A 27722-nucleotide genomic window follows, 5' to 3' on the forward strand; every position below is an offset into this window, starting at 1 on the left:
AAAATCTCCATTATAAACCCTTGTTCACAGTTGTGATCATTGATTTTAACTTTCCTTCCCACTAGACTGAGAGCAGCTTGAAATCAAGGACTGTCTCTTGTTAGTTTCTGCAACCCTGGCACTTTGAGTTCAATAAGATATGTGAAGAATAAATTTTCAAAAGTTCACATTCTGCTTGAAGCCCCAGCTCAGATACTGACTCCTTCATAAAATCTGCCTTGATAGGGTTCAGGTGGAAGCAAACTCTCCGTCAGTACAAATCTGACAGCCTTTTCCTATACTTCTTTTATAATAATTATCATATTCTAGCTTAAATTGCAATTCGTAGGTAAATACCTTGTTTCCCCTAGCAGAGTGTAAAGTCCTTACAGATAAATTTCATGTTTAATTCATTTTTATTAAACTTAAAATTTTATGTTTTTCTGTTTCCTACAGTAGTTACTATTTTACCTTGAACATAGTCAATATAAGTTTTGTGTCAAATGTTTAGAAGCCCCAAATACATTCTTTGAAGTGGCATGTTTAGGTAAAAGCACATTATTTTAAAAGAATCACTAAACAGTTGAAAAATTTTTAATGGAAGTAAAAAGTGAAATTGCTATTTAAAATAAACAGCTAAATAAAAATCCATTTAGATCAATTAATAAAAGAATTTACATCAATTTACATCAACTTGAATCTAGGAAGGAGCTAGAAGTAGGAATCTAGAACACAGGAATGAAATGGGAGACTGGAAGTATTTGCTACTTAAGTTGAAGTTATGAGAGTGGAGCTGTTAACTTAGAGAAAGAGTGTAGAACATAAAAACATAGGAAAGGCAGAGAACAGCAAGTATAATGGGTAGGTGAAGGAAGAGAAACCAACAAAAGAGACTGAAAGAGGGGAACAAAGAAGTTGGAGAGAGGCATTTCATGAAAAAAAGCTAAAGGGACTTCCAACAAAAATAGGGGTGTACAGTGTAAATGAAAACCAGGTTCAAATAACGTAGAGCCCTCGAAGTCAAATGAATCTAGAAATGAGGAGGTTATTTGATCATCTTAGTGGGAATAGAGTTAATGGAATGATGGGGCCAGAAATCGAGTTGGGAAATGGATGGCGGGTGAGAGGACAGAGAGGTCATGCCTGGGAGGGGTGGTATAGGGTAACAAAATTGAGAGAGAAAACGTACTCACTTTTCTGGGTAAGTCACTTGAAATCATGGGACTCAGTTTCCTCATTTTTAAAATGGGGTGATAATATCATCCTGGATGTGAAGATAAATGAGATAATATATGTAAAGTGCCTGGGGCAGTGCCTGGCCCATAGTGGGTTCTTAATAATTACTTGCTTTAAAAGAGCAAGTATAGACTGTATTTAAGAAGTTTGAGTTGGCAGCATGTTTTTGGGCACAGGGTAAGGAACATGTTGGGAGAGAGATGTTTAATACATTTGTTAAAGTGTAGCTTAGATGTGCAAACTGGGGAAAGGGCATGGGAAATGAAGTCAGAACCACTAATTGGGATTTTACATGAAATGGTGGGAGAATTTGGATATTAGCATATATATTTATTAAGTACCTAGATTTCATGGCTCCAAGGGAAAGGATTACAACAAATTATGAGGATGGGGTCCCAAACATGAAAATCTTCCTTATATTCTGAGCTTCAATTTTGTGATGAAATATCCTGTTCATTGCATTACACATTGCATTACAATATCCTTTTATGTGTCTCTCTCTACTTCCAGTAGATTTGTGATCAACTTGAGGAAAGTTTTTCTTACCTTCTGGTTCTTATCACCTAATACAATGCTTGGAACATTGTAGGTGCTTAGAAAATGTTTGATGGATGAAGGAATGAATAAATGAATGATCCTCCCTTTCACACATTAACTCTATTATGATCTTGTGATATAAATAGGGACTAGACATGTCCCTGCCTGAGAGAAAACTAATATAGAGTGTGAGAGCAGAGATTCCTGCCTCATAGTTCTTGGCTGTCTGCTGTGTATTTTGCTTACTAAAACTAATATCTCTAGCTCTTGTTCTCAGAAATTTGAAGGTTGCAGGCCTTGAAAAAAGCTGGGAGGTTAAAATTCCATGTTTGATTCTACTAACTGCTGAGATGACTAGCTTAGAATGCCACAAGTAGTTCCTGAATAATGAATGGCATGTTATATTATGATGCCAGGTAGTAATTTGTACATGACCATTAGCTGGATGACTCTCTTTACTGGCATTTAGAGCAGAAACACCTGGGGCTTGACTGCAAAGAAAACAAAAAAGGAGTCTGAACTTGCCCAAGCAGGTGAGAGATGATTCAGGTAGTTACTTAGATTCTAATTGGACCCTCTTAATCAAATAACTTCCTTGAGGCCTTCATTCTTTTCATTGATGTACATAGTCCTTGAATGAGTGATTTTTTTTTTTTTAACATTTTTCTAGTGAGTTTCCCAATGCCACCTCTCCATTTCCCTTCTTGCTTAGAGTGAATGTATGATTCCCTCCTCTTATTTTCTTTCTCTTTCTATGGTGAATGGCGCTAGACATAGCTGGGAGAATTTTTCTGAATCAGTGTGAAGTCCCAGGCTCTGCTCTGAGGCTGGTAGAATCCTCACAATTCCTGACTGATGGCTTGTTGTTTCCTCTGGGTAAATTAATTTGTACCACTAACCCAAAGGAGGTATAGTCTGTCCTCATTATTCACAGATTCTGTACTCATGGCACTTCTGTGCTTGTGGACAAGCATAAGTGGTGAAATCTTTGAGTTGCCTGATGGGCACGTTTGTAGCTGAAGTCAAACAAGGTGATACTCTACCTTCTTGTTTCAGCACTCCTTCTACAAATAACTGTCCTTTCTGTGGTATATTTAGTGCCACGTTTTTCACATTTTTTTGTGCTTTTTGTTGGATGATTTTGCTGTTTAATATGGCCCCCATACATCATGCTGAAGTGCTGTCTAGTGTTCCCAAGTACAAGAAAGCTGTGATGTGCCTTATGGAGAAAATATGTGTGTTATGTAAGTTTTGTTTTGGCAGGAGATATAGTGCTATTGGGTATGAGTGCAATGTTAATGAGTTAACAGTGTTAATAAGGTGCCCTCAAACAGAAACACACGTAAAACAAGGTTATGCATTGATCAGTTGATAAAAATGTTGTGACTATAGCTCATAGGAACCTAATATTGTATTTACCCTAGGAGCAATAGCTCAGTATTCACTAATTCAGTGGTCATGGAAACTATTGAAAACAACTACTGTGACTCATAAGACTTTGCTGTACATTTATGGAAAATCAAGTTGCTTTGACAATTACAGCAAAACTGTAATAAGGCCTTTAAGAGAAGTGTTTCCTGATTTATTGATGTCAAAACTCAAACTTTTCTCTGGCTAATGAGACAAAAACCACTTTAACTGAATCAGACAATCAGAATCCACAACGCTTTCTCTCCCCAACCTTCACAGCCTGGAGTCTAGAGCAGAATAAGAGAGGGGAGGTCCTAAGTGAGGTGATGATATCCTCTTCAGGAAGAAACTACATCCCTGCTCTCTGTGTCCTTCTCTTCTGGCATCTAGTAGACGTGATATTTCTTCATTCCTGCATGAAGGCAATATATTAGACAGTAGGAGGTGCAAACTTTAAAAGACATACAACCTGCCTTCAAGGAACTTGGAAAGCAGGTGCACCTGTAAACAATTACAATAAAAGTAACATGTTCAAGGAACATAGAAGCCTAGAGGGAGGACCCTAAATCTGCCTGGTCAATCAGGCAGGGAGGCAATACTGTATGAAGTGAAACTTGAAGAAGGAGTACATGTTTTCCAGGCAGACAAACATTGCCTGGGCATTCTAAACAGTGGGAATAGGCAAGGAAGGACCAATATGTAAGAAAAAGATAGAAGAGAATCCCACACAGGAATATAAAAAGGACTCATCAGAACGTAGGAAATAAACTAGGAGAAAGTGATTAAATGGAGGCTACAGATAAAGCGTTTTGAAAAGGAGGGAAACAGAAAGTATCAAATTCTATAGGGAAATCAGAAAAGATAAGGATCCAAGTTCCTGTTGGATTTAGGGAAAAAACAAATCATTGTAGACCTTGGTGATGTCAGTTTCTGTGGGGGAGAGGGGCTGTTAAGAGGTCCATGGGAAGTGTATCCATTTTCTATTGTTGCCTAACAGATTACCACAGATTTAGTGGCTTAAAAATACTTATTATATCCTGGTTTCTGTAGTTCAGAAGTTCAGGCATGGTTTAGCCTGGTTCTTTGTTCAGGGTCTCACAAGTCTGAAACCAAGATGTCAGGTGGACTGCATTCTCGTCTGAAAGCTCAGCTAGTGAAGTTCCCTTATGTTGTTGGCAGAATTCTTTTCTTGAGGCTGTAGAATTCATGGCAGCTTGCTTCTTGAATACTAGCAACAAAGGAAGAGAGTCTCTGCTGTTTCGAGTCTCTCACTTCAGATCCTTTTAAAGGGCTCACTTGATTATGTCAAGACCATACAACAAAATCTCCCATTTGATCATCTAAGTGTCAACTGATTAGGTAATGTAATTATATCTCTAGAATCCCTTCACCTTTGCCCCACACTATTAACATTAGTTAATAGTTTCTAACCACACTCAAGTGGAGAGAATTATACAAAGGCATTACTCTTCATGAATCACCTTAGTTTGTGTCTGCATCAAGAATCACTATAGTGATAGCCCTGTACAAACTTGACTGTGAAAAGAACAAAATTGGCTTGGAATTGTGGGAAATAGAGGATTCAGAAAGGTTTTATATATGTGTATTTTTATCAGTTAGCTCTTGCTACTTAACGAATTACCCCCAAATTTAGTATTTATAAACAAGAACTTTTCATTTATTTCAGAAATCTGCAGGTCAAAAATATGAATTATAAATTAAAAAAAATTTGAACTGTGATCATCTGAGTAGTTATGCAGTTCTGTGTCGGGCTCATTTGATCTTTGCTGGGGCTCACTCATGTGTCTGGATTGGATGATGGTTGGCTGGTAGCTGGTTAGCTGCCTGTTGAATTATGGTCTCACATCCTCTAGTAGACTAGTGTGGGCTCATTCATATCACAGCAATTCCCAAGTCCAATAAGCCAGTGAGTCCCAGTGTGCAAGTGCATTTCAAGCCACTAGTTGCATCACATTTGCTAATACCCTATTGACCAAAGCAAGCTGTATGACCAAAGCAAACTATATGGCCAACCAAGACTAAGGAGGTGGGAAAAAGGATGCTGCTTTTTTAATGGAAGGAATAGAGAATTATGGGCATTTGTACAATCTGCTACCATGCTATCTATTATTGTATTTTTTAAAGGTTGGGAGAATTTTTGGTTTCTATTTACATGAGGGTAAGAAATCCAGTAGAAAGAAAACAGAAAGATGAATGCATAGACTATGGAGGATAAATGATGAAATGAGTTTCCTAAGAAGGCAAGAGCTGTTGTCATTCAGAGTACACAAGGAGACTACCATTCAAAAGGAGGATGGTCATCATTTACCTTACTTAGAACAAAAGAAAGTGGATGAGGGTGGGTCTTGAAAAATTTGTTTCTCCTAGTAATCTCTATCTTTTTCATTGGTTGAGTGTTACAGAGAAAGTGGCAGATAAAGGGTTAGTGGAGAATTTTAACCTTTTGGAAGAGCTGTTGTGCAGAATAGGTCAAAATAAACAAAACAAAATAATCAATAAAAAAGCCGAGAAGCACAGGATCAGTTGAGACTATAGATCTTGAATCTGTGAGAATACCAGTCTGCTCAGCCCATATATGAATTAGAAGAAGGCACCCCTTCTCTGCAGATTCAGGGACGTTCAGCCCCTACTCTCACCTGGTGCCTTTGTGCAGTGCACAATTCATAAATCAAATGTAGTAGCCCTGCCTATCAACATGGTTGTTTCAATTTTTTTCCACAGAAGCTTCAGTAGATTAGGTTGAGGAACATAAAAGCAGTTGGTAGGATTGATTCAAGATGAGGATTTGCCAAGCTGATTGACAAGAGTGGATTGGGAAGAGATCAAATGGCTAGGATGTTGATAATATTGACAAGAAGGGTGAGATTGAATAAAGTTTTACTAAAACCTAAAATAAAAGATAGCAGAGGGTGAGGGTGATGAGACTGGATAGAAAGAGAGAAGCTCTGTCATGAAGGAAAGACCTTTAGTTCATTGTAATACTTTCACACATGGAGAAAGCTTTGGCGATATTTTGGTTATAGATGTATATACATTGACCTGATTTTAAAAGATCAATTTGGTAGTAAATTATAATGGGGGTGCAACTAGAGATAGGAATACAAGAAAGGAGATTATATAAATTGTTCAGGTAAGAGAGGCTGAGAATATACTATCATATCATTCTTCAGAGAGAAGAGAATTGATCAAAAGGTAAGTTTTAGAGGTCAAGCACAATAAGATAAAAATGACTGGCATGTGATGAAGAAGGGGAATGTAAGGCGTCTTCCAGAGTTCTGCCTAGCATGGCTGTTTAGGTTCAGGAGGAACAACATATGAGCACGGGGCCAACATTCTTGTCTCTGTATTAACTAAATTTCAGGAAATATTTGAGATATAAATATTTGAGATAGGTAGAAGATCAACCTTCTCAGTTTTTATTAAAATACTTTGGATTCTTACAGAGATCATTATAGACTATACACTAGGAAAAACTGAATATATATAGGAGCAGTCAATTTTAGATTTACTAAAATTAAAAGGCAGCTCTACAATAGAGATTGGTTGTTGTGAGAACAGATGGTCTTTATACAGGACCCAAAGGTGGCCTTCTGATTAAGATCAGCCACCTGGTGAAGACAGCACATTACAAACATTCTATGTTACTGAGATTATTGTGAATATATACAAATGTTCAGGATAATCTTTTTAGAAGAAGAGAGATTTGAGAATGATTTGGAGGAGGTAGGTGGTAAAGAAGCACAAGGAGTCAGAAGAATGCTGGGAACTGGAGAACATAGGGTAGTTTTAGAGAGATATTTGGAGCAATGGAATCACCAAAGATGAGGTAAGAAATAAATGGTGGAGAAGACAGAAAAGAGGATTGAGGGAAAAGGAATTAGAACATCAGTAACAAACCTAGAGAACAACACATGGGGTTATTAATGAGAGGCCGTGGGATGGAAATAATTTGGAGACATCCATAGGGAAGCTTAGCATCACCAGTAAGAGATTCTTAAAGAAGAAGAAAAATGAGCTGCTGATGGAATATTTGACAGTGGTCCATTATTTCTAGTTGCATAAATTCCTCTCCCCCTTTAAAAAAATATTTATGAGCAGAATTTAATGTTATTCACTAAAAATTGCAATTCTCATCCCTGGGAATTTTATAAAACTATGGTGCCACATTTTTATAATACCATAAATTAGTATATCATCATGGTATATTTCAAATTAGAATTGAATATACAGGAAGCGGACTTGGCCCAGTGGTTAGGGCGTCCATCTACCACATGGGAGGTCTGCGGTTCAAACCCCGGGCCTCCTTGACCCGTTGGGAGCTGGCCCATGTGCAGTGCTGATGCGCGCAAGGAGTGCCCTGCCACGCAGGGGTGTCCCGTGCATAGGGAAGCTCCACGCGCAAGGAGTGCACCCCGTAAAGAGAGCTGCCAGCGCGAAAGAAAGTGCAGCCTGCCTAGGAATGGTGCCACACACATGGAGAGCTGATGCAGCAAGATGACGTAACAAAAAAGAGACACAGATTCCCGTGCCGCTGACAACAACAGAAGCGGACAAAAGAACACGCAGCAAATGGACACAGAGAACAGACAACGGGGCAGGCGGGGAGGTGGAGGGGGGAAAGGGAGAGAAAATAAATCTTAAAAAAAAAAGAATATACTGCAAAAGCTTATTAATACTATTGAATATGGAAATACAATAAAAAAATATAGATAGATAAACAAGAAACATTTTTATACTTTTAAAAGTTCCCCTCAGAAATTCTTCAATAATCAACTGTTAAAGGGTACAATAAAATTCTGGATTATTTATTTTGGGTAAAATATGATTTAATGTAATAGAATAGTTGGAAATTAGAAGCTTTAGTCTTAAGGAAGTTGGGGGGAACAATAGTCTCCTCTGAATGAGACTCTCAAAATTTTGGTCCTGTGGGCTTATCATATTGATAGTTTGGTGGATAATTAAAATGCCAAATCATTTGAACTCATTTGGAAATAGTGTGACTGCAAAGGTAATGGGGTTTTTGCAGCTGTTATTAGTTTACAAAATTCTTTACCAAATAGCTATCCCAGACTTTGAACAACATGCAAAGAAAAGCATCCTACACAGTCTTGAAATGCCTCCATTGTTACTGTGAGGCGAGAACAATCATAGGAAACAATTAGAAAAGACCTTTCATCTTGTTTGTGGTAAACAATACCCTGAGTGTACCATTAACCATTAGAGCATGCTTTCTTAAACACTAAATACTAATTATACCATATATGATTACATAATTGAATAAATGTCATTTTCTAGTGGCAGAAATATTGAGCTGCCCATCTAATAGTTTTTTGATTTAAGTATAGTCTCTAACTACATGAATCAGTTATATAAACACTGGCTAAGCAGTTATATCTAAGTTAAACTTGGGTGAGGGAATTTTTAAGCTTTCATTCTCATTTTGATTGACTCCTTTTCGATTTTCAAATTTCCCTTATTTTTGGGTATTCTGGGTTATGCCAATGTAATCAATCAAATATTTATGTGGCAGGAAATCTGTGTTGCAAATACATAAATGAATTTGCATATAAAAGAAAGGAATATTTGGGGGATGTTTGCCCAGAAACTCAAAAGTTTGGGTTGAGTTTTTGAACTAACCAGTTTTAAATATTCTTAGAGCTCAAAAACTGTATTTTATGAAAACTTTGGAGTTTACCTGTTCTTAGCATGCTATGAAGCAAAATCAAGGAATCTCTTTTATTGCATATGTTAATCAAGCTGTTGCTCAGTTTAATTATTTTCACATACATTTTCCTGATATATGCCTAATGCACTATATAAATATATAATTGATATATATATTAATTGATATTTTGAGTGACTTCTAATACCTAAATTCTTTTAGACATGAGTGTTTAGCCTTCTATATGATAGAATCAATACATAATTTTTGAAGTGAAATCCGTGTTTAAAATTAACATTTGTTAAAAATATTTTAGAATCATTTATGATTTCAAAACATGTAATAAAGTTGTGGATGATTTTAAAAATAGCACAAGAATACATGGAGTTATTTCACAGGCACTCCCTAGCCTCTCTTGTAGATGATATAATGTTTCTTCATTTTCTCTCCATTTGGTGTGGGATTCTATGGGGTGGATTACATTTATAAAGTGCTCTGGCTTCTTTTGACATGAAAGAGAACCTATCACTTCCCCACAACCCATATGATTTGTTAAATGTTCATTCTGGCAAATAATTAGGGAAAAATGTTTTTAATAAGCTAAAACTCCGTCTATTATTTGGACATTCACTCACTCAATTTATCATCCTATATTTATTTTGGGTGTTGCAGCTTTTGACTCTGGGAGATTTTTTCAGATTTACAATATGTTGTGGTAGTCCAGGTTTTTAGATTAGAATTTTAAAGACCTGCAGTGTGTTAAATATTTTATGGATGGTAGTCATTATTATTATATTATGGTTTACATTCTTACAACAGAAGAAAATGTATTTCATATTCCAGAGCAAATTCTGAAATTTATACTAATGGTGAATAAATCTTTTCAAATCACTCAATTCCAAATTATTTTACATTTTATATTTTGTCAATGAATTATTTTCTTTATGGAAATATGCAAAACAATTTTATATTGGTTTAGATCTTTGGAGTAAATGAGATTATAGGATATAATACTTTAGAGTTTATTTATATTTTATTTAAAATTCAAAACAATGCCTCATTAGCAAAACAGAATTTCCTTCATTTTTATGGACATCCACAGTTCCTTCTCTTGTATAAACTAATAGGACTGTTTGCATGAATCCACAAGTGACAGGAATATTTTGATAGTTTCACAAATAATGTCCTATTTCAATCTGTCTGTTTCTCTTTCCTCTAGTTAACTTCTCCCACTACCTCTGATCAGCTTGCCTGTAAACCACCTGCTTTCTCCTTTGTTTCTCCAACTAATCAGAAAACACAACCTGACACAGTTAACCTCGACGGAACCTCTGTCCTAGAGGAGTTCCACACTAGGAGGCTGGATGTCAGTGGAGGCTTTGTGGAAGAAACAGCTACGTATTTTCAAACTTCCGCTCACTCTTCACCCTCTTTTGCATCGAAAGGCACCTCCTCGATGTTTCCCCATCCTACTCAGCTATCAGGTTCTAACTTATCCAGTCCAAGTGCAACAGATCAAAAACCCGGACTGACATCTGAAGCTGAGAAGAAGACGACCTTAACTTCGCATGCCCTTAGTCCCGGAGAGAGTCCAAGAACCTCTTCTCCTTCACCAGCTTCCGGTGCTTCTCTCAAGTCGAATCCAGCTTCGTACATACCAGTCCGCATTGTCACGCATGCACTCTCCCCAAGCCCGAAAGCATTTCCTTGCTCTTTCCACGGCTCTTCTTCCACCGTCTGTAGCCGAGCGTCGTCTAGTGGGAATCTCTCCAAGTCAGGGGCGGGATGCCCGGTGCCCTCCAGGCTTTCCCTCCTCACTGCTATTCTCAAGTCAAACCCCTCTCACCAAAGATCCTTTTCCCCTGCCTCCTGCCCAACTTTCTCTGTCAACTCCCTGACCTCTTCCACGCTCACGCTCGATCAAAAAGTAAAGCAAACCTCGCCTCTGCCTAAAAAATCTCTCTCAACTTGCTCCCTGCGAGCTGGGTCCCCAGACCCCGGGGAGTACCAGGCTTCTGAACTTACCCAACAATCCCTTCACTTGCCTCTTCTCAAAAAGCCTACTCCCCTTTCTCAGGCGCCCTCCCTTTCTCCTACAAAAGTTCGCAGCAGCCTTGTTTCTCCGAATGTGGAAAACCCACCATCACCCACTTCGAAAAGCAGTGTACCCCTCTCCTCACCCCAAACCAGTATGTCTGGTTCCGCCGGGCTTCCTCCTGTTCCCTCAAGCTCTCCTCTTCCTCCTGTGAAGGCCAAACAGAACGCTGATCTCAGGGCCCCCGAAAAGCCCCGGAGACTTTACCCACCCCCTCCCACTTCAGTCTCCTCTGCATTATCTTCTGGATCTTCTCCTACTAACCAAAGAGCCACACTTTCCCCTCCAGAGAAATGTTTCCATCCTTCCCCAGCTCTTTCTAATCTAATTAACAGATCCGAGAGGGCATTGCAACGGTCTGGTCAGAAAGTTTCTCCCGCACCCGCTCCCTCAATTGCTAGTTCTGCCTCTGTTCCCAGCGTGGGGTTCTCTTCTCTCCCTCGTGGTAATCTGGCCACCCAGGCACTCCAGCTCAGTCCCTCAGCTCTGCTTCCAAATGGTGGCAGTAGTACCTTGCCTTCAAGACCTGAGAAGTGTGAAAGCACCATATTCGCCTATAGGTCATCTGTTTCAAGCCCATCACCTTCCATCTCTCTAGCAAGAACCAAGGAACCAGTTTCACCTTGTACATTGTCCATGTCAACAGACCCAGAAAATAAGAAACCCAAGGTATTTTTTGCATGTTGCATGGTGCATGCTTATTTTAAAATATGGAAGAATCTTTGTTTTTCCTGGGAAAAATCCATAAGTATGATATTCATTCTGCTCTTACGAGTAGGTGGAGAAATTCAAAGGGGGACTAGTATTTGGTATATTTGAATGTGGAGGTGAATTATATTCTAATCTGTCTAAAATTGCAGATGTTTCAGTAAAACCCTTTGTTTTTGCAAATCCTGCTTGTATGGTAACTTTTGATAGCTGTGCTTCCATGAGCATTTTCCCCCCAAGCATAATTTGAATTATGTCACTGTCCCCAATGACAGAATTAGAAGTATCTATCTGAGATTTGGGAATATGTTATAATCCTGATTCCCTAATAATGTAGACCCTATTAGCCATCACAATATGCTGTGCTGATACAACAGTAGACAGCATTAGTTAAAAATGGAGTATTATTTTAGAGCTAGGCCAATATCATTTTCAAATAAATTGGGAATATTTTTATTCTCCTGCCCACATTCATTTATTATTAATTTTCTTTCCCTACCAGGTTATTTTTTAAAAATTTCTCCCCATACAACAAGCTAAATCAATATGGATTAGGCTATATACATTTAGGGTAACAGGAAAGAGAAATTTCCTTTGTTATGTGAAGATCACTTGATTTATTATAAGCTCTAAATATTTAGTAATTTTGAATAGAGAAAGGGTAGACATGAGGGTAGAAAGAAATAAAATTAAGACAGGAGAAATATTGATATTTAAGGGCTCTGAAGCAATCCACTCAGCAAGTATATAAAAACAGCATTCATTTTAGTATGGAAGGGAAACATTTGAAGGAGCAATGCCAAAGTTCAGCTCTCCTGATGGAAAGGAACACTGCTTTGGAGAACGGTAGCTTCCAAATTAGTCTCAGACTATTCATATTGTGGATCATATGCACCCAGAACTTTGGAGTTACTATATAAATAAAATAAAATTATGGAAGTGCCTGTATTAGGAGGGAGTAGGAAATTTCAGTTTGGTGCATTGAAATGATACAGTATCAGAGCTTATAAATACTGTGGAGAGTTAATTCAACTCTGTCACTTTTTGGATGATGAATTTAAGATTGGAAAGATGAAATGATCCATGTAACTTTGTTAATGATGTTGCAATACAATTCAACTTTAAAAACTTGCATTAAACACCTGCTGTATGCTACCACTATACTATCTTTCCTGAAGCATTTTTTAAAAGGAATGTGAGAGATTATTTTCATCCATAAAAGTTCCATTTTTATTCAGCAGAAGATATGGATAAGGTATATGAAGTTATTAACTCTGAGATATAGCCAGAAAACCATTATAGGCAATATAAACATAGTGTCCTACAGATTACATACACAATAATTGCTAAGTGAGTTCAATAAGCAGTAGTACTATTATGGGATGTGGTTTGTAAGGAGATTTATCATAAATATCAGATCTATTGGAAATGTTTGGGGTTTAACTTAATGAAGGAGAAAGGAGTGGGCATTTCAGGAATGGAAAATAACCTGGCAGATCTACAGAAGATATTGTAATAGATTCTATGTGGTAATGTAGAAAATTGGCTTTCAAATTGAGTAGAAATAATAGTAAAGATAATAATAAAGTGATATCAAATGTTTTCAATGAGTTGAGAACTATGATAGTAACTATACAACATAGTAACAATTAATTAAAATGGCTTATGTCAGTTAATTTTTATAATAGTATGATTATAAATATATATGATATTATCCTAATTTTGTACATCAAGAAACTGCAGTTCAGTGAATAACTTGGCCAGGTCGCATATTTTGTACTGGCAGAGCTGAGGTTTATATTAATTTAAGTCTGCTTATTCTTGAATTCTTTATTACTATGATTTATTGCTACAAAATAATAACTCAGATTAATTAGCATGTAGCCTGATTTATTACTTCTCATGAAGGGAATCATCATTATTATAGAATAACAATCAGAAATCTCAATTTTAATAAAATGTTTGGGAGATTCTGAAAGCTATTGTAGTTTTAGATATTAGTAAATCATTGTTTTTTTAAACTTTCAAAGCAAATGATATGAAAAAGATCGAACTCTGTGTAATTCTAAATTTGAAATTCTTATTTATTCCCAGTACAATGATCTGGTTATTATCTTTTCCTTACATATGTGCTAATGTGGCATTCATTTGCAGTGTATTTTAAAAACCTGACTAATATTTCATTTCTTGCAATTAAACATTGCTCTTTACTGAATTTATTAACGATCATTTCTTAAGCCAAGCTGCCATACCTTTAAAATATTTATTACCTTTGTGAAGAGTAATTTTACTCTAGAAATTCCTTCAAAGTATTTCCTTACGTGGTTCACAGCGCTTTGTTCTTGTTTTGTCCTTTGTTTATTTTTTTGCATGTAGTCAGAGAGATGGAAGAAGGTGAGCACAAAGGAGCTTTTGAAAAATAAAGGCCTAGATTGAAAGACTTCTGTTTTATTTTCTTTAATTCCAAGTGAAGAAAATTCAATCTTATAGAAATACATAATAGAACAGATGAACATGAAAATAAGAAGAATGATTATATTTTACCTGCCAGGAAATATATACAACCTATTCCTCAGAACAGAAAAGATAACGTTTCATATCTTGGGTAAAATTTCACAGAAAAATGTATTAGTTAATAACTTCTGCAAAAATCTCACTCTGATACATGCTGTTCTTTGCCATTTTTATTTTCTCCTTGTTTTTCTTTTTTGTTGTTATCATTATTATCTCTCTGGGTAAAAATCAGTCTACTTTTTTTTTTTTTATTATGGACTATTATTTGCAGGAATTGTAAGTTGAGTATAAAAGATTCACTAAAATTGATCCTGGGATAAGTAAATCCTATCCTAGTCTCTTTAGACATTCGATTAGTTTTGTTTAATTGCTAAGATTATTTGGTAGAATTATAGACGGAAGTAGAAAAAAGCTTTGTGATATCAAAGAATTTATAGGCTTTCATGGGTTGTTTCTTGTCTTACTCCTTCTACTGTGGTGCTAATCCAAGCACAGGGCTCTCTTTGAAGTCACAGAGCTTCAGATTTAGATCAGCTTCACTCAGTTCCAAATTCTGAAAGGAAAGAGGTCTTAAAACACAGATAGCCATCAAATTAAAACATGAATGTGTGAAGAATATTAAAGTCTGGGCTTTACTGTCCTTTGGTATTAAAACAAAATGGAACAACTAGAATATTCTGAGCTAATTCCTGATATAAAGCATGTTTGATGTTTCTTTTCCATATATAGAATCTTAAGGTTCTCAAACTGTTCCCACAAGCATGATATAATTGATATAAAATTTCATTTGAGCTGAGTTTTAAATACTATTTTATATTATAATCAAGGTCCTAGACAGGATGGATATCTCCCTGACTTGTTGTTTAAGGTACTTTTAGATCAATAGTTTTATTGAGTAACCCCACGCCTTTTTTTCCTTAGGCATGGATATGATAAAAATCATGCCTGGGGTTCTGTTTAGATTCCATAAATATATCTATATATTTAAGCTTTGTATTGTAGTAACATATATTTTTCATTTTTCTCCTAGTGATTTATCATGGTGTTCCATATGGGAATTTGAGGTTACCATTCTATTAGAGCCTCACACAATCTCACTCACTGAAGATGGTCTGAAAATCTCTTCCAAGTACGAGGGCCTCCAATGACATGAAAGCTATTTTGACACATAGCTTGTTTAAAGAATGAGTTATAAAATCGTCATTTATTTTAGGCATTGAAACACTTCTAAATACATCGTTTTGGAGACTTGGTGGCAACTGTCAGTCCATTGACTTGTTCTCTCTTTCTGGACCACATGTAATACGGAAAATAAGCAACGCAGAATATGTCTCCATGAGTTAAAATAGTCAGTCTGGGTTCAAACAAATCATTCATTGATTCAATAAATATTTCCACTCCTTTTCAAGATGTGGAAATATTTTAGTGAAAAAAACATTAAAAAATACCATCCAAAGAAAGTTTATATTTTAAGTAAACCAGAGTAAAGAGGATGAGGAAGGGATGGTGTTGCAAATTTATATCGAGTAGTTAGAGGAGGTTTCTTTGAGAAGGTTACATCCAAGGAGAGGATGCTGCTTAAGAGGGGATTGTCACAAAAAAGCCCCTAGACCAGAGAATGTTTGGCAAGTAAAAATAAAAGAGTGACCTGAGCATGGGGGTGGGGGGGGGGTGGGGGGGTGGAGTGACCAGAAGTTGAGTTTGTGGTCTTATAGATCACTCTAAAGTCTGACAGGATGCCACTGAAGGGTTTTGAATAAAGTAACATAGCTGTCTGGCTTCTGTGTTGTTGTGTTGAGAATAGACTGTAATGGGGTGAGAGGAGAAGCAGGGACACCTTAGGCAAGTAAAAACTGTGGCTCTCAGCAGAGTAGAGAAGTGCAGGTGGAAAGAAGTGATTTCTGAATATATTTTAAAGGTAAAAAAATAACAAACACTCAACAGTCATGATAGCCACATGCGAAATTATGAGACCAGCTGAAACTAGACTTGAGCGCCTTCTGGTTTTCTTTGCTTTTTATCCACTATCTCCTATTCCACCTCCTCCACAAGGTTCTTTTGTTTTTTTTTTTTGAGAATTTCAGACTCTCCAGGATTGTTCCCACTCCTCTCTGTCACTTCCATTTCTGTCTCCCATACCCTGTGCTTCTATCCACTCAGGTGTTAATGACTGACAAAAACTCTCTCTTACCCTTCAAAGGAATATCTGCATTTTAATTAGGGGAGTAGGTGTGCTGTTAACTCGAAGAAGAGACTTCACCAGGAAAACAGGATCTAAGGTCATGAGTTCAACTCTTGAAAGTTCACACCATGAGGCAACTGAAGATTTCTGGAACTTACTGTGTTAGAAATGTCCTTTAGGGAATGTTTCAAGGAGAGTGAAAGAGAAGTTTTTAAGCAAGTATTGTCCGGGACTTGACAATGGATGAGGAACTAAAATCTTTTTTTCTCGTCCTCTAAATCTTATCATCATAGCCTTCAGTTAAATACTTAAAGTCAACAAACATTTTCTGAACATCTGCTCTATGCTGATTTGGCTTTAGGTATTAGAAATAAGGGAGAAATGTTATAAAATCTCACCTCTAAAACACCTTCCAGGCAAAATAGGGATGGCAAAAAATTGTAATACAATGATAAAAAATACTATAAATTTAGGGTGCTAGAAATAAAAAAAATGTCAGCTTTGGAGAGGGGCCGTGGAAAGGGAGTTAAGCAGGGAAGCACCACTTTCTTTTCAGGAGTAAGCAGAAAGAAAACACGTATTTGTAGAATAATACTCCTATGAGGGAATGCTGCTAATGAGAAATTTATATGTATGTTTCTGGAAATGGTGGTTTTTAACTTCTAAAACTGGGTAGCATATAAATTGCCCATAGTCTCCAGCTATTTTAGTATAGTAATTTTTTTTTTTTTTTTTGCTTCTCATTCTAACAAAATATTAACATGGTGAGCTATTTTTTTCTGCAAAAACAAGCTATTCAAGCATAATAACTTTTCTCTTCACACGATAACCTGGCATTTAACTTGGTAGAACTAGTCTAAAATTATGTCACATTCTTTCCCCTTTTCATATCCACTCTTACTTTCTGGTTACTCATTCTAGCAATACAAGACCAAGTCAAGCTACAAGGCTTTTGCAGCAATCCCTACAAACACATTGCTTTTGGAACAGAAGGTCAGTGTTGGCTCAATAGTAGAGTAAATTTTATGTTTCTAATGCCATTTTTAATGTTTTCTCAAATTTCTGTTGGGAAGATTTGTTATAAAATTCTGCTTTTACTAAAATAAAAGACTGCTCTGAGTTTAGGAATGATGTAATGAGAACATCTTGGTGGTTAGAACTGGGGACATTATTGATTTATCACTAGAGGCTGGATGGAAGGTAGAGCTGTCCAGGCCACTGTGAAGCAGCCCTGTGGAGCTTAGTTCAGATTTGGACAGATCCTTTTCCTTCAGAACCCTAAATGGTTGCTATATTCAAGATGGTCCATATCTACTCATATTGACCTCTTTTATAGAGGTGGAAAGACGTTACATTTGGGCAACTGGACAGCTTGGTTATTGACAAGACTTCGTTATTAATAGCGACCGCCACTGGGCTCACATTAGCTGAGGGTCCAACTTAGCCCCTTTGACCCCATCATGGCTTAAATCTCTCTATCCATTCTTGCCAGGCACAGATCATGCCTCTGTGATTGGGAGGGAGGATTGAGATTGCTCCCAGTGTTCCAGCTGCTTTCACATGTTTCCAGGATATTTTTGCTTTGCTGTTAAGTATTATTATTTATAAAACTAGAGGATGTTACCTTTGTAGGTAGATTAAATATAAGTCATTTTTAATAAGCACACTGCATATGTTCAGATGAAGTCCAAATTGAGGAGTTCATCAGAACTGAAGTGAAATCAGTTACCAAGTCTGTGAAACTATTCATTTAATATATTCTTTTTATAAGGGCTTATTTAAGTAATTCAACTCTTACAGCATTGAGCCCCCATTTTTTTCCTGGTAATTATAGTGTTTCATATACGGTTACTATCATTTGTCAAAAGGTTAATGTTTGTCAACCAGGTGCCATTTTAATCACTGGTTTGTGAATCCGCATTCTTGTCCTTGTAGAAGGAGCTGGGGAATAAAACCTTTGTATGCGCTCTTGTCTAAAAAGTAGGAGTTGTTAGTGGAAAATGCTAAGTAGCATATAGGTGAAAATAGACAGCCTTTCTTACAACGTGCATCTCCAATAACTAAATCCAAATTATCCACTTGTGTTCCAGAATTTATGTTCTGTGTCTGAAATCTGAATGCTTTGGATTAGAGAGTCACTGGGCTACAGGAAAATTTGCATCTTTTTATCCAGCTTCTTTCCTAAATTTCTATTTAGCTCTTTCAAAGACTAGATAGGCCTAAAATACTGATTTCAGGAGGATTCAGGAGGATTTGGAATTTGCCCCTTCTCTTACTGTCTGGGGTCACCGTATTGCACCATTCTGGCCATGTTCTCTCACTACAGACCCTCTGCCCATGTCGGATGGACATTTAGAAATCTGGCTACAAGTGTCTCCTTTCATAGAAATGGGAAACTTTCTCCCTATCAGCAGCTTGTCAAAGGGGAAAATAGGGTCATGTCCTGTTTTCCTGCCATCATACTTGCCACACCAGACCTTGGCATATTCTTCTGGAACTGTGAGGTATCACTACGTTAATTTTTTGTTTAGGTATACAATAGGTAATCCTTGAAAGGCTTCAGGAGATAAGGCTGGATGCCAGTATTGGCCCTAGAATCTCTGTCCACTTTCTCCCTCCTCTTCCAATTAACTGGATTAGAGAGATTGTAATCTGTTAATTAATGATTACAAAAGAAGAATCATTAATTTCATTTCCAGTTTCATCACACATCCATTTAATAAAGGTACATGGCAATAGAGATGTATAGTCAACCTAATGCAAGTTCATATATGGTTTTATATTTTAAAGTTTGAACAAAATATACTCAGCAGGAAAATGTATTTTTTTTAATTTTTGATGTAACAAAATATAGATATCATGTCTTAATGTTATTCTGAGGAGGGTGGTTATTGTATAAGCACTAAGGTTGGCAATTGTTACTTGGCCAAGATAAATTGTTTTTTTTTTTTTTTAATTTTTATTTGTTTCCTTATTTTTTTTTCCTTAAAGGAGGTACAGGGGATTGAACCCTGGTCCTCATACATGTGAAGCAGGTGCTCAACACTGACCTACATCTGCTCCCCGATAAAATGTTTTTGAATCATAAATCTTTGAATTAGTGAAAGGTTGCATATGACATGAATGTTCCTTCTTTAGATTCTATATAATACTAAATATTTTTTTCTGATATTCTTGTGTGTTTCTCAATGAGAAACTTACTTTGTGTGGATTTTTAAATTATAAAAGCTTTACTCCAAGATTTTATGAGAGTTTATTTCCATTTTCAATAATATTTCTTGAGTGATATTTTGCTGCTTCTTTCAGTATTGTAGACTTTTAAAATAAATCTGGCAATTTAGTCATTTTTATCCATCTGTTTATACAATGAAATTCATCCTATGCCATTGAAATCGAAGGGACTTATTTCTGAATTGAGTGGGAAAATTAGGACTATAATCTTGAGAAACATTTCTTTTGGGAAGAATCAAGATTTTTGAATATTTTAAAATGCAGTTTTTCTGAGATCCTTTTAATATCACACAGAACACTACAATAAGAGGTAGGGTGAATACAGCAATATCTTTATAATGCTGTCCTAGAATCCATTATGTTAGAATGCCTTGAAGATAGAACTAATGTTTCCAGTGCAAGTCTTGAATATTTTAATGATTATTCTCTCCTCCAGATGAAACCTGTGGTGGTTATCTTATGGTACATTTTGTTCCACAATATGTTGTATAATTAACAAGGAACCAGAATTACTTTTGAAAATAATACTAGTTTTAAAAGCAAGATTTTCTCCAATGGATCCCTTGCAATGGATCTGACATCAGTATTCAACTTTCCAAGCATTAAGCTGTCATTGAATCACTAGATTGGTTTCAGCTTTAATCATTCTGGATGAAGTCCATCATTTTCAGAAGAGTAAATTCTGTTGGCAGGGAACACGAGGTTTCTAGTACTTCTTGCCTGTAATTTATTGTCTGCATCAATACTTAAATTTATGGTTTATCCCACAATCTATCATTTTTCCCCTGTAAACATTTAGTAGGAAAGTGGTTTTAACTTAAGGTCTTAAGGAAGGCTTTACAAGATAAGATAAATGTAAGGCATATTTTAGCATGTTGGCTTCAGGGTGGCTGAATTTCCTGCCAATAATCATCTTCTAGATTGACATGAGGATGAAATACAAGTAATTATAAAGCAGCAACAAAGTAATCAGATCTATTTGTATTTGTGGTTGTCCACAGACTTTATGGCAGTGTGTTAAATAATATATTGAGCTCTGTAGAGAAAATAATTTTGATATGGACAGGACATTTCTTTAGTCTTGATGTCCTTTGCAGAAAATGTTAAAGGTATTGCTCTCTTATTGACTAATTTTTTCTTTTATTATCTAAGTCTGATGGGCAAAAGATAAGCCTTCTTTTAGGGTAATATAAGCCTCATCCATGCTATTTCTGTGGAACAGATAAAGGACCTTCTGATGAAAAGGAATTAAGATGGTTTTACATTGGCACCTTTTGACGATTAGACAATCTAGTCACAATGGTGCCATATTGATTACTCCAGTGTATCAGCTCTGAATTATATACCTCACCATCTTTACAACTGTGTGAGGAATTTGATGCTCAGAGAAGCCTGGTATATTTCCCAAAGCATCAGGGCTACTAAGTTGCTGCATTGGCACTCAAACCAGATCTGATGATCTCCCCACCTTTGCCTTGCTCACTGTGCAGCACTGATAGCTAGCTATCTAAAGTGAAATACTGAGCAAGAGATGATGATTTTTGGAACCCTGTCTACAAACACTTTTCATTACCTGATAAAATGCATTTAAATCCTCTTTAAATTAGAACAATAAAGTAGTTTGTGGTTATGAGGAAAAATAAAAGCAATTGGAAAAGTTTTAGTTCTAAAAAGACTTGAGTGAGTAAGGGACTGCAAAAAGCCCCATTCCTTAAGGTACTAAAAGAAGTGAGGTAAATTAGAGTGGAGGCAGTGCTGGCTAGAAATAAGGAGCAACCTTCTGATATCCTTAAGTAAATGAAGGAAAGTTTTGGGTTCTTCTGCCATTTAGCTTTGATGGAACAGGTTTGAAACTGTCTGTAATGTTTGCAAAAACTCCCATTTGTGTAATAAGAACAGACATTTAATCCGCCAAAAATCTCAGAACCAAAATGCTAAGCATATTTCCTCAGTCCTTGAAATTTAATGTTAACCAATCATATGACAATCCTGCATCTTTAAAGAAGCTGTGCTTTTATAGACCTGGAAGTTCCTTTGCCTTACAGTGCACTTTTTCTCTTTTCTTCAGAGCTTTTCAGAACTGAATCTCCAACTAGATAATCTAAGCGAGATTTATTTTGTTGAAAATATTCCTACAAATGGTTTTGTATTGATGACTGAATATAAAGAAAGTTTTTGCAGTCATCAGGGGATTTACTCTACCAAATAACTAGTCATATCCATAAAATATAGGAACGTTTAGGGCTAGCATGAATCATTGGGGATAGAGGTGAATTTGATCATTACTAAAATATATAACTTGCCCAAGAAATTTTGAGATCCAATTGTGTATGCACTGATCAGTAGTCTAGGCATCACAAAACAAGTTTACAAGCCCTTTTAGGCTATTCTTCCTTTAGAAGCAATTTACTTTCAAACTCCATTTAGAGTGCAAATAATTCATTCTATTTTCAGAATTTTAGAACTTAATCCTTTCTCCTAAAGGGCTAGATTAGACTGACTCAATATATTTAACTAAAGAAGTGATTGCAATTATTTCAGAGATATTCCTTTTGAGTGGGGAGAATCTATTGCAATTTATTGACCTACTTTCCAATAGAATTTTGATTTACAATATGTGTTCATAGTCCTCGGCTCTTAATTATAATGTAGTGCCAAACTCAGAAACTATTTTCTGCGAAATGTCAGCTTTACTATGCCAAGTTTCAAAAATTGGACCATGAAGTTGGCTGTTGTGATCAATATATAAAAATGTCTAATTATAGAATATTTCTCATAATTTACATTATGTGAGAATCTTTAAAAATGTGACTCAGAGCATGGCACATTTATCCCTCCATTAGATAATAGTCCAATTTGGCAGAAAAAATATTTTAATGCATAATTTTATTGGAGACTATTTGGAGAGAACTTTACTCAAAATGAATACATCTAAAACATCAGTGCAATCCTGCTGGCTAAGTTGTCAAAAAGCAATCTATGGTCAGACTCTTGTTAGTGGAAGCTTAATATATTTTCTTTTGATATGTTTTTAACTACAAAGGGAGAAAAACCATTTTTATGGTTGCTGGAGGGAGTGGATCAAGGTGATTCATTTGACAAGTAATTCCTAGTAAAATGAAAAATAAATTCTAGTAAATTTCAAGAATATTTAAACTCAAACTGATTCCCCAAGACATTTTAATACAGTCTGAGTATTTGCCCCATTTCAGAGTCTCAGCATTACTGGCCTTGTACCAATTTTCTTGCCTAGTTTTCCAAGGGGTCTGAATAGATATTTTTGCTAATCTGTGTATGACTATCAATATTTTAAAGATATCTGCCTGCAGTAAGTTTCCACAGACTAACCAATATATCAAACTTATTTGATTTTTGTTGAAAAAATAGCTCACTCTGCTAATACTGATAACATGCTCAAATCTTTGATGGCAAATAAATTCAATTGTAATATGGAAAGAAGAATAATTTATTTGTTCCTTAAAATATTCAAAGAATTTAAACCATATCTCCAGAAGGTTTCACCAGAGAATACTAAAATCTCATTATATCTATTATCCATTCATTCATTTAACTTCACTTATTAATCCATTAATTTTTCAATCCATCATGAAGATTTCTACTGAGCACCTATCATGTGCTCTATCCTGGGGATACAAAGATAAATACTGCATTTCTCTCCTTCTAATAGAACAAATGGTAAAATAAGGTAGAGATGCATTTGGAAAAAAAAGTAATTATGATACAAAATGTATGGGAAAAATGCTATGGTGCCCCAAAGAAGGGGTGACAAACTGCTTGCTGTGAGGCCCAAGAATGACATGGTAAAAAAGTTTGATTTGGATTGTAAGGATGATTAAGATTCTTTAAGGGGACTGAGAGTAGAGGATGCATAGTCTAGGCAGAGTGAAAGCATGTAGTACAATGGATCACCACAAGTTCAAAGAACCCAAGTTGTCTGTTGTGGTTTAAGGGCAGCATGTAAGTGAGGAGCAGATGGGAAAACAAGAAAACAAAACAAGGTCCAGACCAAATTTCTCTTCTAAGGAGTTTGGTCTTAGTCCTAGTCTTTCATTTCTGTTTTTTTTTTTTTTTTTGTCTTCTCTATAGTTAGTACTATAGTTAGAGACCATGTCAGAGAAAAGTTACAATGAACACCACCTAGAATTTATTTTTATGAAATTTTCTGTTCTCTGCCATCTTTTTCTCTTGAGTAATCAAAAATTTAGAGTTTGGAAGAGGGAAGCATAAAAGGAATTTTATGGTAAGTGTCTTAGCTTCCCAGCTACTAACACAAATATAATACAATGGGTCAGATTAAATTACAGGAATTAATTGTCTCACAGTTTTGAGGATAGAAGAAATCCAAAATCAAAGTGTCAGCAGGGCAATGCTTTTTGTCCAAAGACTATGGTATTCTGGAGCTGGCTGCCAGAAATCCTTTGGGTTACTTGGCTTTTCTATCACATGGCAGTGCCCCTTCCTTTCTCTTCCAGGTTCAAATGATTTCAGGCTTCTAGATTCTCATGGATTGTTTTGTCTTAATTTCTTCTGCTAATAAAGGGCTCTAGTAATCTGGCCTATGACCCAACCTTATTCAGTTTGGTCACACCTTAACTAAAAATAATATCTTCAAGAGATCCTATTTACAGTGTTCATACCCACAGGAATGAAGATTAAGGATTTTTTTTGGGGGGGGGTGGTGGGGAGTTACATAATTCAACCTACAACAGTAAGAGGCAGTATTATCTATTTCTACTAGATTATTATAGCCAATGTTCCAAATTTTATTATTTAATATAGATATGTAGAGTTTGAAAAATTTTCTTAGCTGGTATTTTCCTTTATGAGCTGTTGAAATATGGCGAAAGGTGAAATCTTATCTACTTACATGTCACTCTTCTGAATTCTTAAGGGTGTATCTCCTGCCAAAATGACAACTCTACATGATGCCCATTGAGAAGGTGCATTTATGTTGCTGAGGGTTTATATAGTTCTGCATCTTTTATATTCCTGAATGTTAAAAGGATGAAAATAGATTCTGGTGAAGAGTAAATTCTGTAATTCCATGACTGGTGTTATCCTTCTAGAAATGATATAGCTATATCAGAACGAAAATGAAGAAATAAGGAATAGGAGTTAAATCAAAAGAGGACAAGACAGCTTGTAATTCTAAAAGGTTATGTAAGACATGACAACAGAGAACTGAGTATTTTTATTTACAAACCTTCCAGAACATATTTACAGAAGTAATGATTTTTTTTCTCTTGAAACTAACTACTTGGAGGAACCAGATACTTATTCCCAACTAGTCTGAAATTGTTTAACATATTTTTTGTGACCTCTTTTGGAATTGCCTTCAGAACTCATGGCACATCTTTTTGATTAAACTTAATGGTCAGATTGTCAAACTTTGAAAGTGGATTGCAACTAGTTATCTTTTCTTTTTAATTAAACTTTATTTCACCTTCAATTCAGCTCCAGAAGTTCCATAAGAACAAGGAAGTTTTGAAAAATACAATTAGGGATTGTAATTAGTCTACCTTCCTTTTAAAAATTAATTAATTAATTGTTTTTTAATTATTGTCTTTTTTTAAAGATAAATACAAAATGTTACATTAAAAAACACAAGAGGTTCCCATATACCCACTCCCACCCCACCCTCTCCGCCCACATCAACATCTCCTTTCATCAGTAAGGCACATTCATTGCACTTGGTGAATACACCCGGGAGTGCTGCGGCATCACATGGACCATAGTTTATGTTGTAGTTCACACTCTCCCCCAGTCCATCCAGTGGGTTATAGCAGGATATACAATGTCCTGCATCTGTCCCTGCAATATGCAACTAGATATCTTGAAAAACTTCTTGTCATAAAACACCCAGAATTGATGACCAAAATAAAATAAACATACTTTAAAAAAATAGGTTGAATCACATGAAACTACCATCTTTGAAAGTTATTTTCACTCAAATACTGGCAATTTCATATAGTTCAACCCAAAAGTAAAATGAGTTCATACAAAATCAGGGGTAATAAGGGCCAAACACCAAAAGCAAGCTGAAATGCAGGTTGTTAATCAGTGTGGCAGGCTTTGGTTGTTCTGGAGATGCGGTCAGATTCATTAAACATCAGGATTGGGATTTGTTGTTAACTTGGTAAGAGGAGAGAAAGACTTGAGACTGAAGTGAGATGGAGAACTGGAACTGCAGCCTCATCATTAAGCCAGGGCTTTTAAAGGGTTTTACTCTCAGGTTCAGGATAGATGGGGGGGAAAACAAAACATGCAAAGTGAAACAGCAAGCAAACTTTCTTATGTCAACTTGATTTCAGGGTAGGAATAAAGGCTAAAAGCTCTTTAATCATGTGCCTTCCCTCAGGTGAGTTTGGGATTTAAATTTATACAGTCTCTATAAGAAGGAAAACTTGTGCTGAAAAATTAATATTAAAATGAATTTGACTCAGTCTGCTTCTGGAAAATGGAAGAATAGCTTGTATTGGACTGTTTCGCAGATAACAATGATAAACTCTGGAAAAATATAGATTAGAACTGCCTAAAGGCACTGGAGAGTGACCAAGAGCAAGTAGAAACTACAGACGGTGAACACTTGGGGGAAGGAAGTGACCGTCAGGTGGATTTCTATATTTTATGGTTTTCCACCTAATAGTAGCCCCTTGATTCTCACAAATGAGCAGCTAAAACTCAGACAGAAACTTGTAGACTACTGGTTGAAAAATCAGTGAACCGCATATGGGTTCGTACAGAAACTGTAAAGTGAGGGAGGGGGAAATCCAATAAAGGATAGGACAACAAAAAGGGAGACCAAATGCTGTATAAATCCTGTCCAAATCTCTGGATGGCCACTGAATTATACATGTATCCCTATTAAGCCCAGCTAAGGGCTAAATAGCTGAAAAGAGATTTCAGTTGCCACCCAATACCAGGAGACAGAGAGTTTTGAGTTTGAATTTAGTCAAACTAACTGCCTGCTAAAATGAAACACACATGGAAATAATACTCTTCAGGAGAACATAACAGAATATCAGTCAAAATACCCAGGCTATGATCCAAAATTTCTAGACATACAAAGATACAAGAAAATGTAGCCCAGACACAAAAGGAAAAAAAAAATTAATAGATGTGGAGTGAGTTGCTGTCTGGTGAATTGTGTGAGTTCAGATTCAAGTAAAACAGAAACTTTTGGCAAATGACTATTTTATTACTTATATAGCACAAAGGGTCCAAAAACTTCATGTGGGAGAGGAGAGATAAATCTGTACTGCTTGAGGGTGGAGTATTTATAAAACTCTAGGAAAGGGGGTATGTCACTGAGGGTTTCCACTGATAAGCAGCTTGGGCTGCTTGTTCCCAGTTTCCAGTTTAAGGTACTGTCTGGCTGTTCCATTAGATCTAATGTCTCCTCCGGGCTGTGGAATGGAAACAGATCAAAATATCTGCACACAGTAGAAAAGAAGGGGATTGGCAAGGGCTGGGAGATGGCTTCTAGGTATGCCATGACTTCCTCAGCAATAGAGATCTTCCCAGTGATGATCCAGATTTTGGAATTAACAGGTATGGGTTTTAAAGCTGTTATTATAACTATGCTCAAGTGAGTAAAGGAACATTTTCTCAAAGCATAAACATATAGAATTTATCAGCACAAAAATAGAAACTATAGAAAAGAAACACATGGAAGTTCTAGACAGAAAAATAAAATATCTGAAATAAAAAAATTCACTGGATTGGCTTAAGGGAAAATTGGAGATGAAGAAGAGTTAACTTCGAAATAGAACAGTAGAAATCATCCAATCTGAAAAATAAAGAATAAAAGGATTGAAGAAATAAACAGAGATCCAGGGACCTGTAGATAACATCAAAAGGTAATTGGAGGGAAGTGGACTTGGTACAGTAGATAGGGAGTCCACCTACCACATAGGAGGTCCGCGGTTCAAACCCCAGGCCTCCTTGACCCGTGTGGAGCTGGCCCACGTGCAGTGCTGATGCGTGCAAGGAGTGCCGTGCCACGCAGGGGTGCCCTTCGTGTAGGGGAGCCCCAAGTGCAAGGAGTGTGCCCTATAAGCAGAACCACCCAGCGTGGAAGAAAGTGCAGCCTGCCCAGGAATGGCACTGCACACATGGAGACTTGA

At 36.3% G+C, this 27722-nt stretch overlaps 1 protein-coding gene across 6 annotated transcripts in view; it reads left to right on the forward strand.

Moving 5' to 3' along the window:
- Positions 1–27722, forward strand: part of MLIP (muscular LMNA interacting protein) — a 266818-nt gene that overhangs the window by 145653 nt on the left and 93443 nt on the right. For 4 of the 6 annotated variants that reach the window (XM_004475365.4, XM_004475367.4, XM_058306895.2 and 1 more), the window contains 2 exons: positions 10065–11609; positions 17266–17337. In XM_004475365.4, coding sequence (XP_004475422.1) covers positions 10065–11609; positions 17266–17337 — 1617 coding nt within the window. The remainder of the gene's footprint in view (positions 1–10064; positions 11610–17265; positions 17338–27722) is intronic. The other 2 variants (XM_071218524.1, XM_071218525.1) reach the window with 1 other exon arrangement.

The sequence above is a fragment of the Dasypus novemcinctus genome, chromosome 11, assembly GCF_030445035.2.
Source record: "Dasypus novemcinctus isolate mDasNov1 chromosome 11, mDasNov1.1.hap2, whole genome shotgun sequence".
Lineage (NCBI taxonomy): Eukaryota > Metazoa > Chordata > Mammalia > Cingulata > Dasypodidae > Dasypus > Dasypus novemcinctus.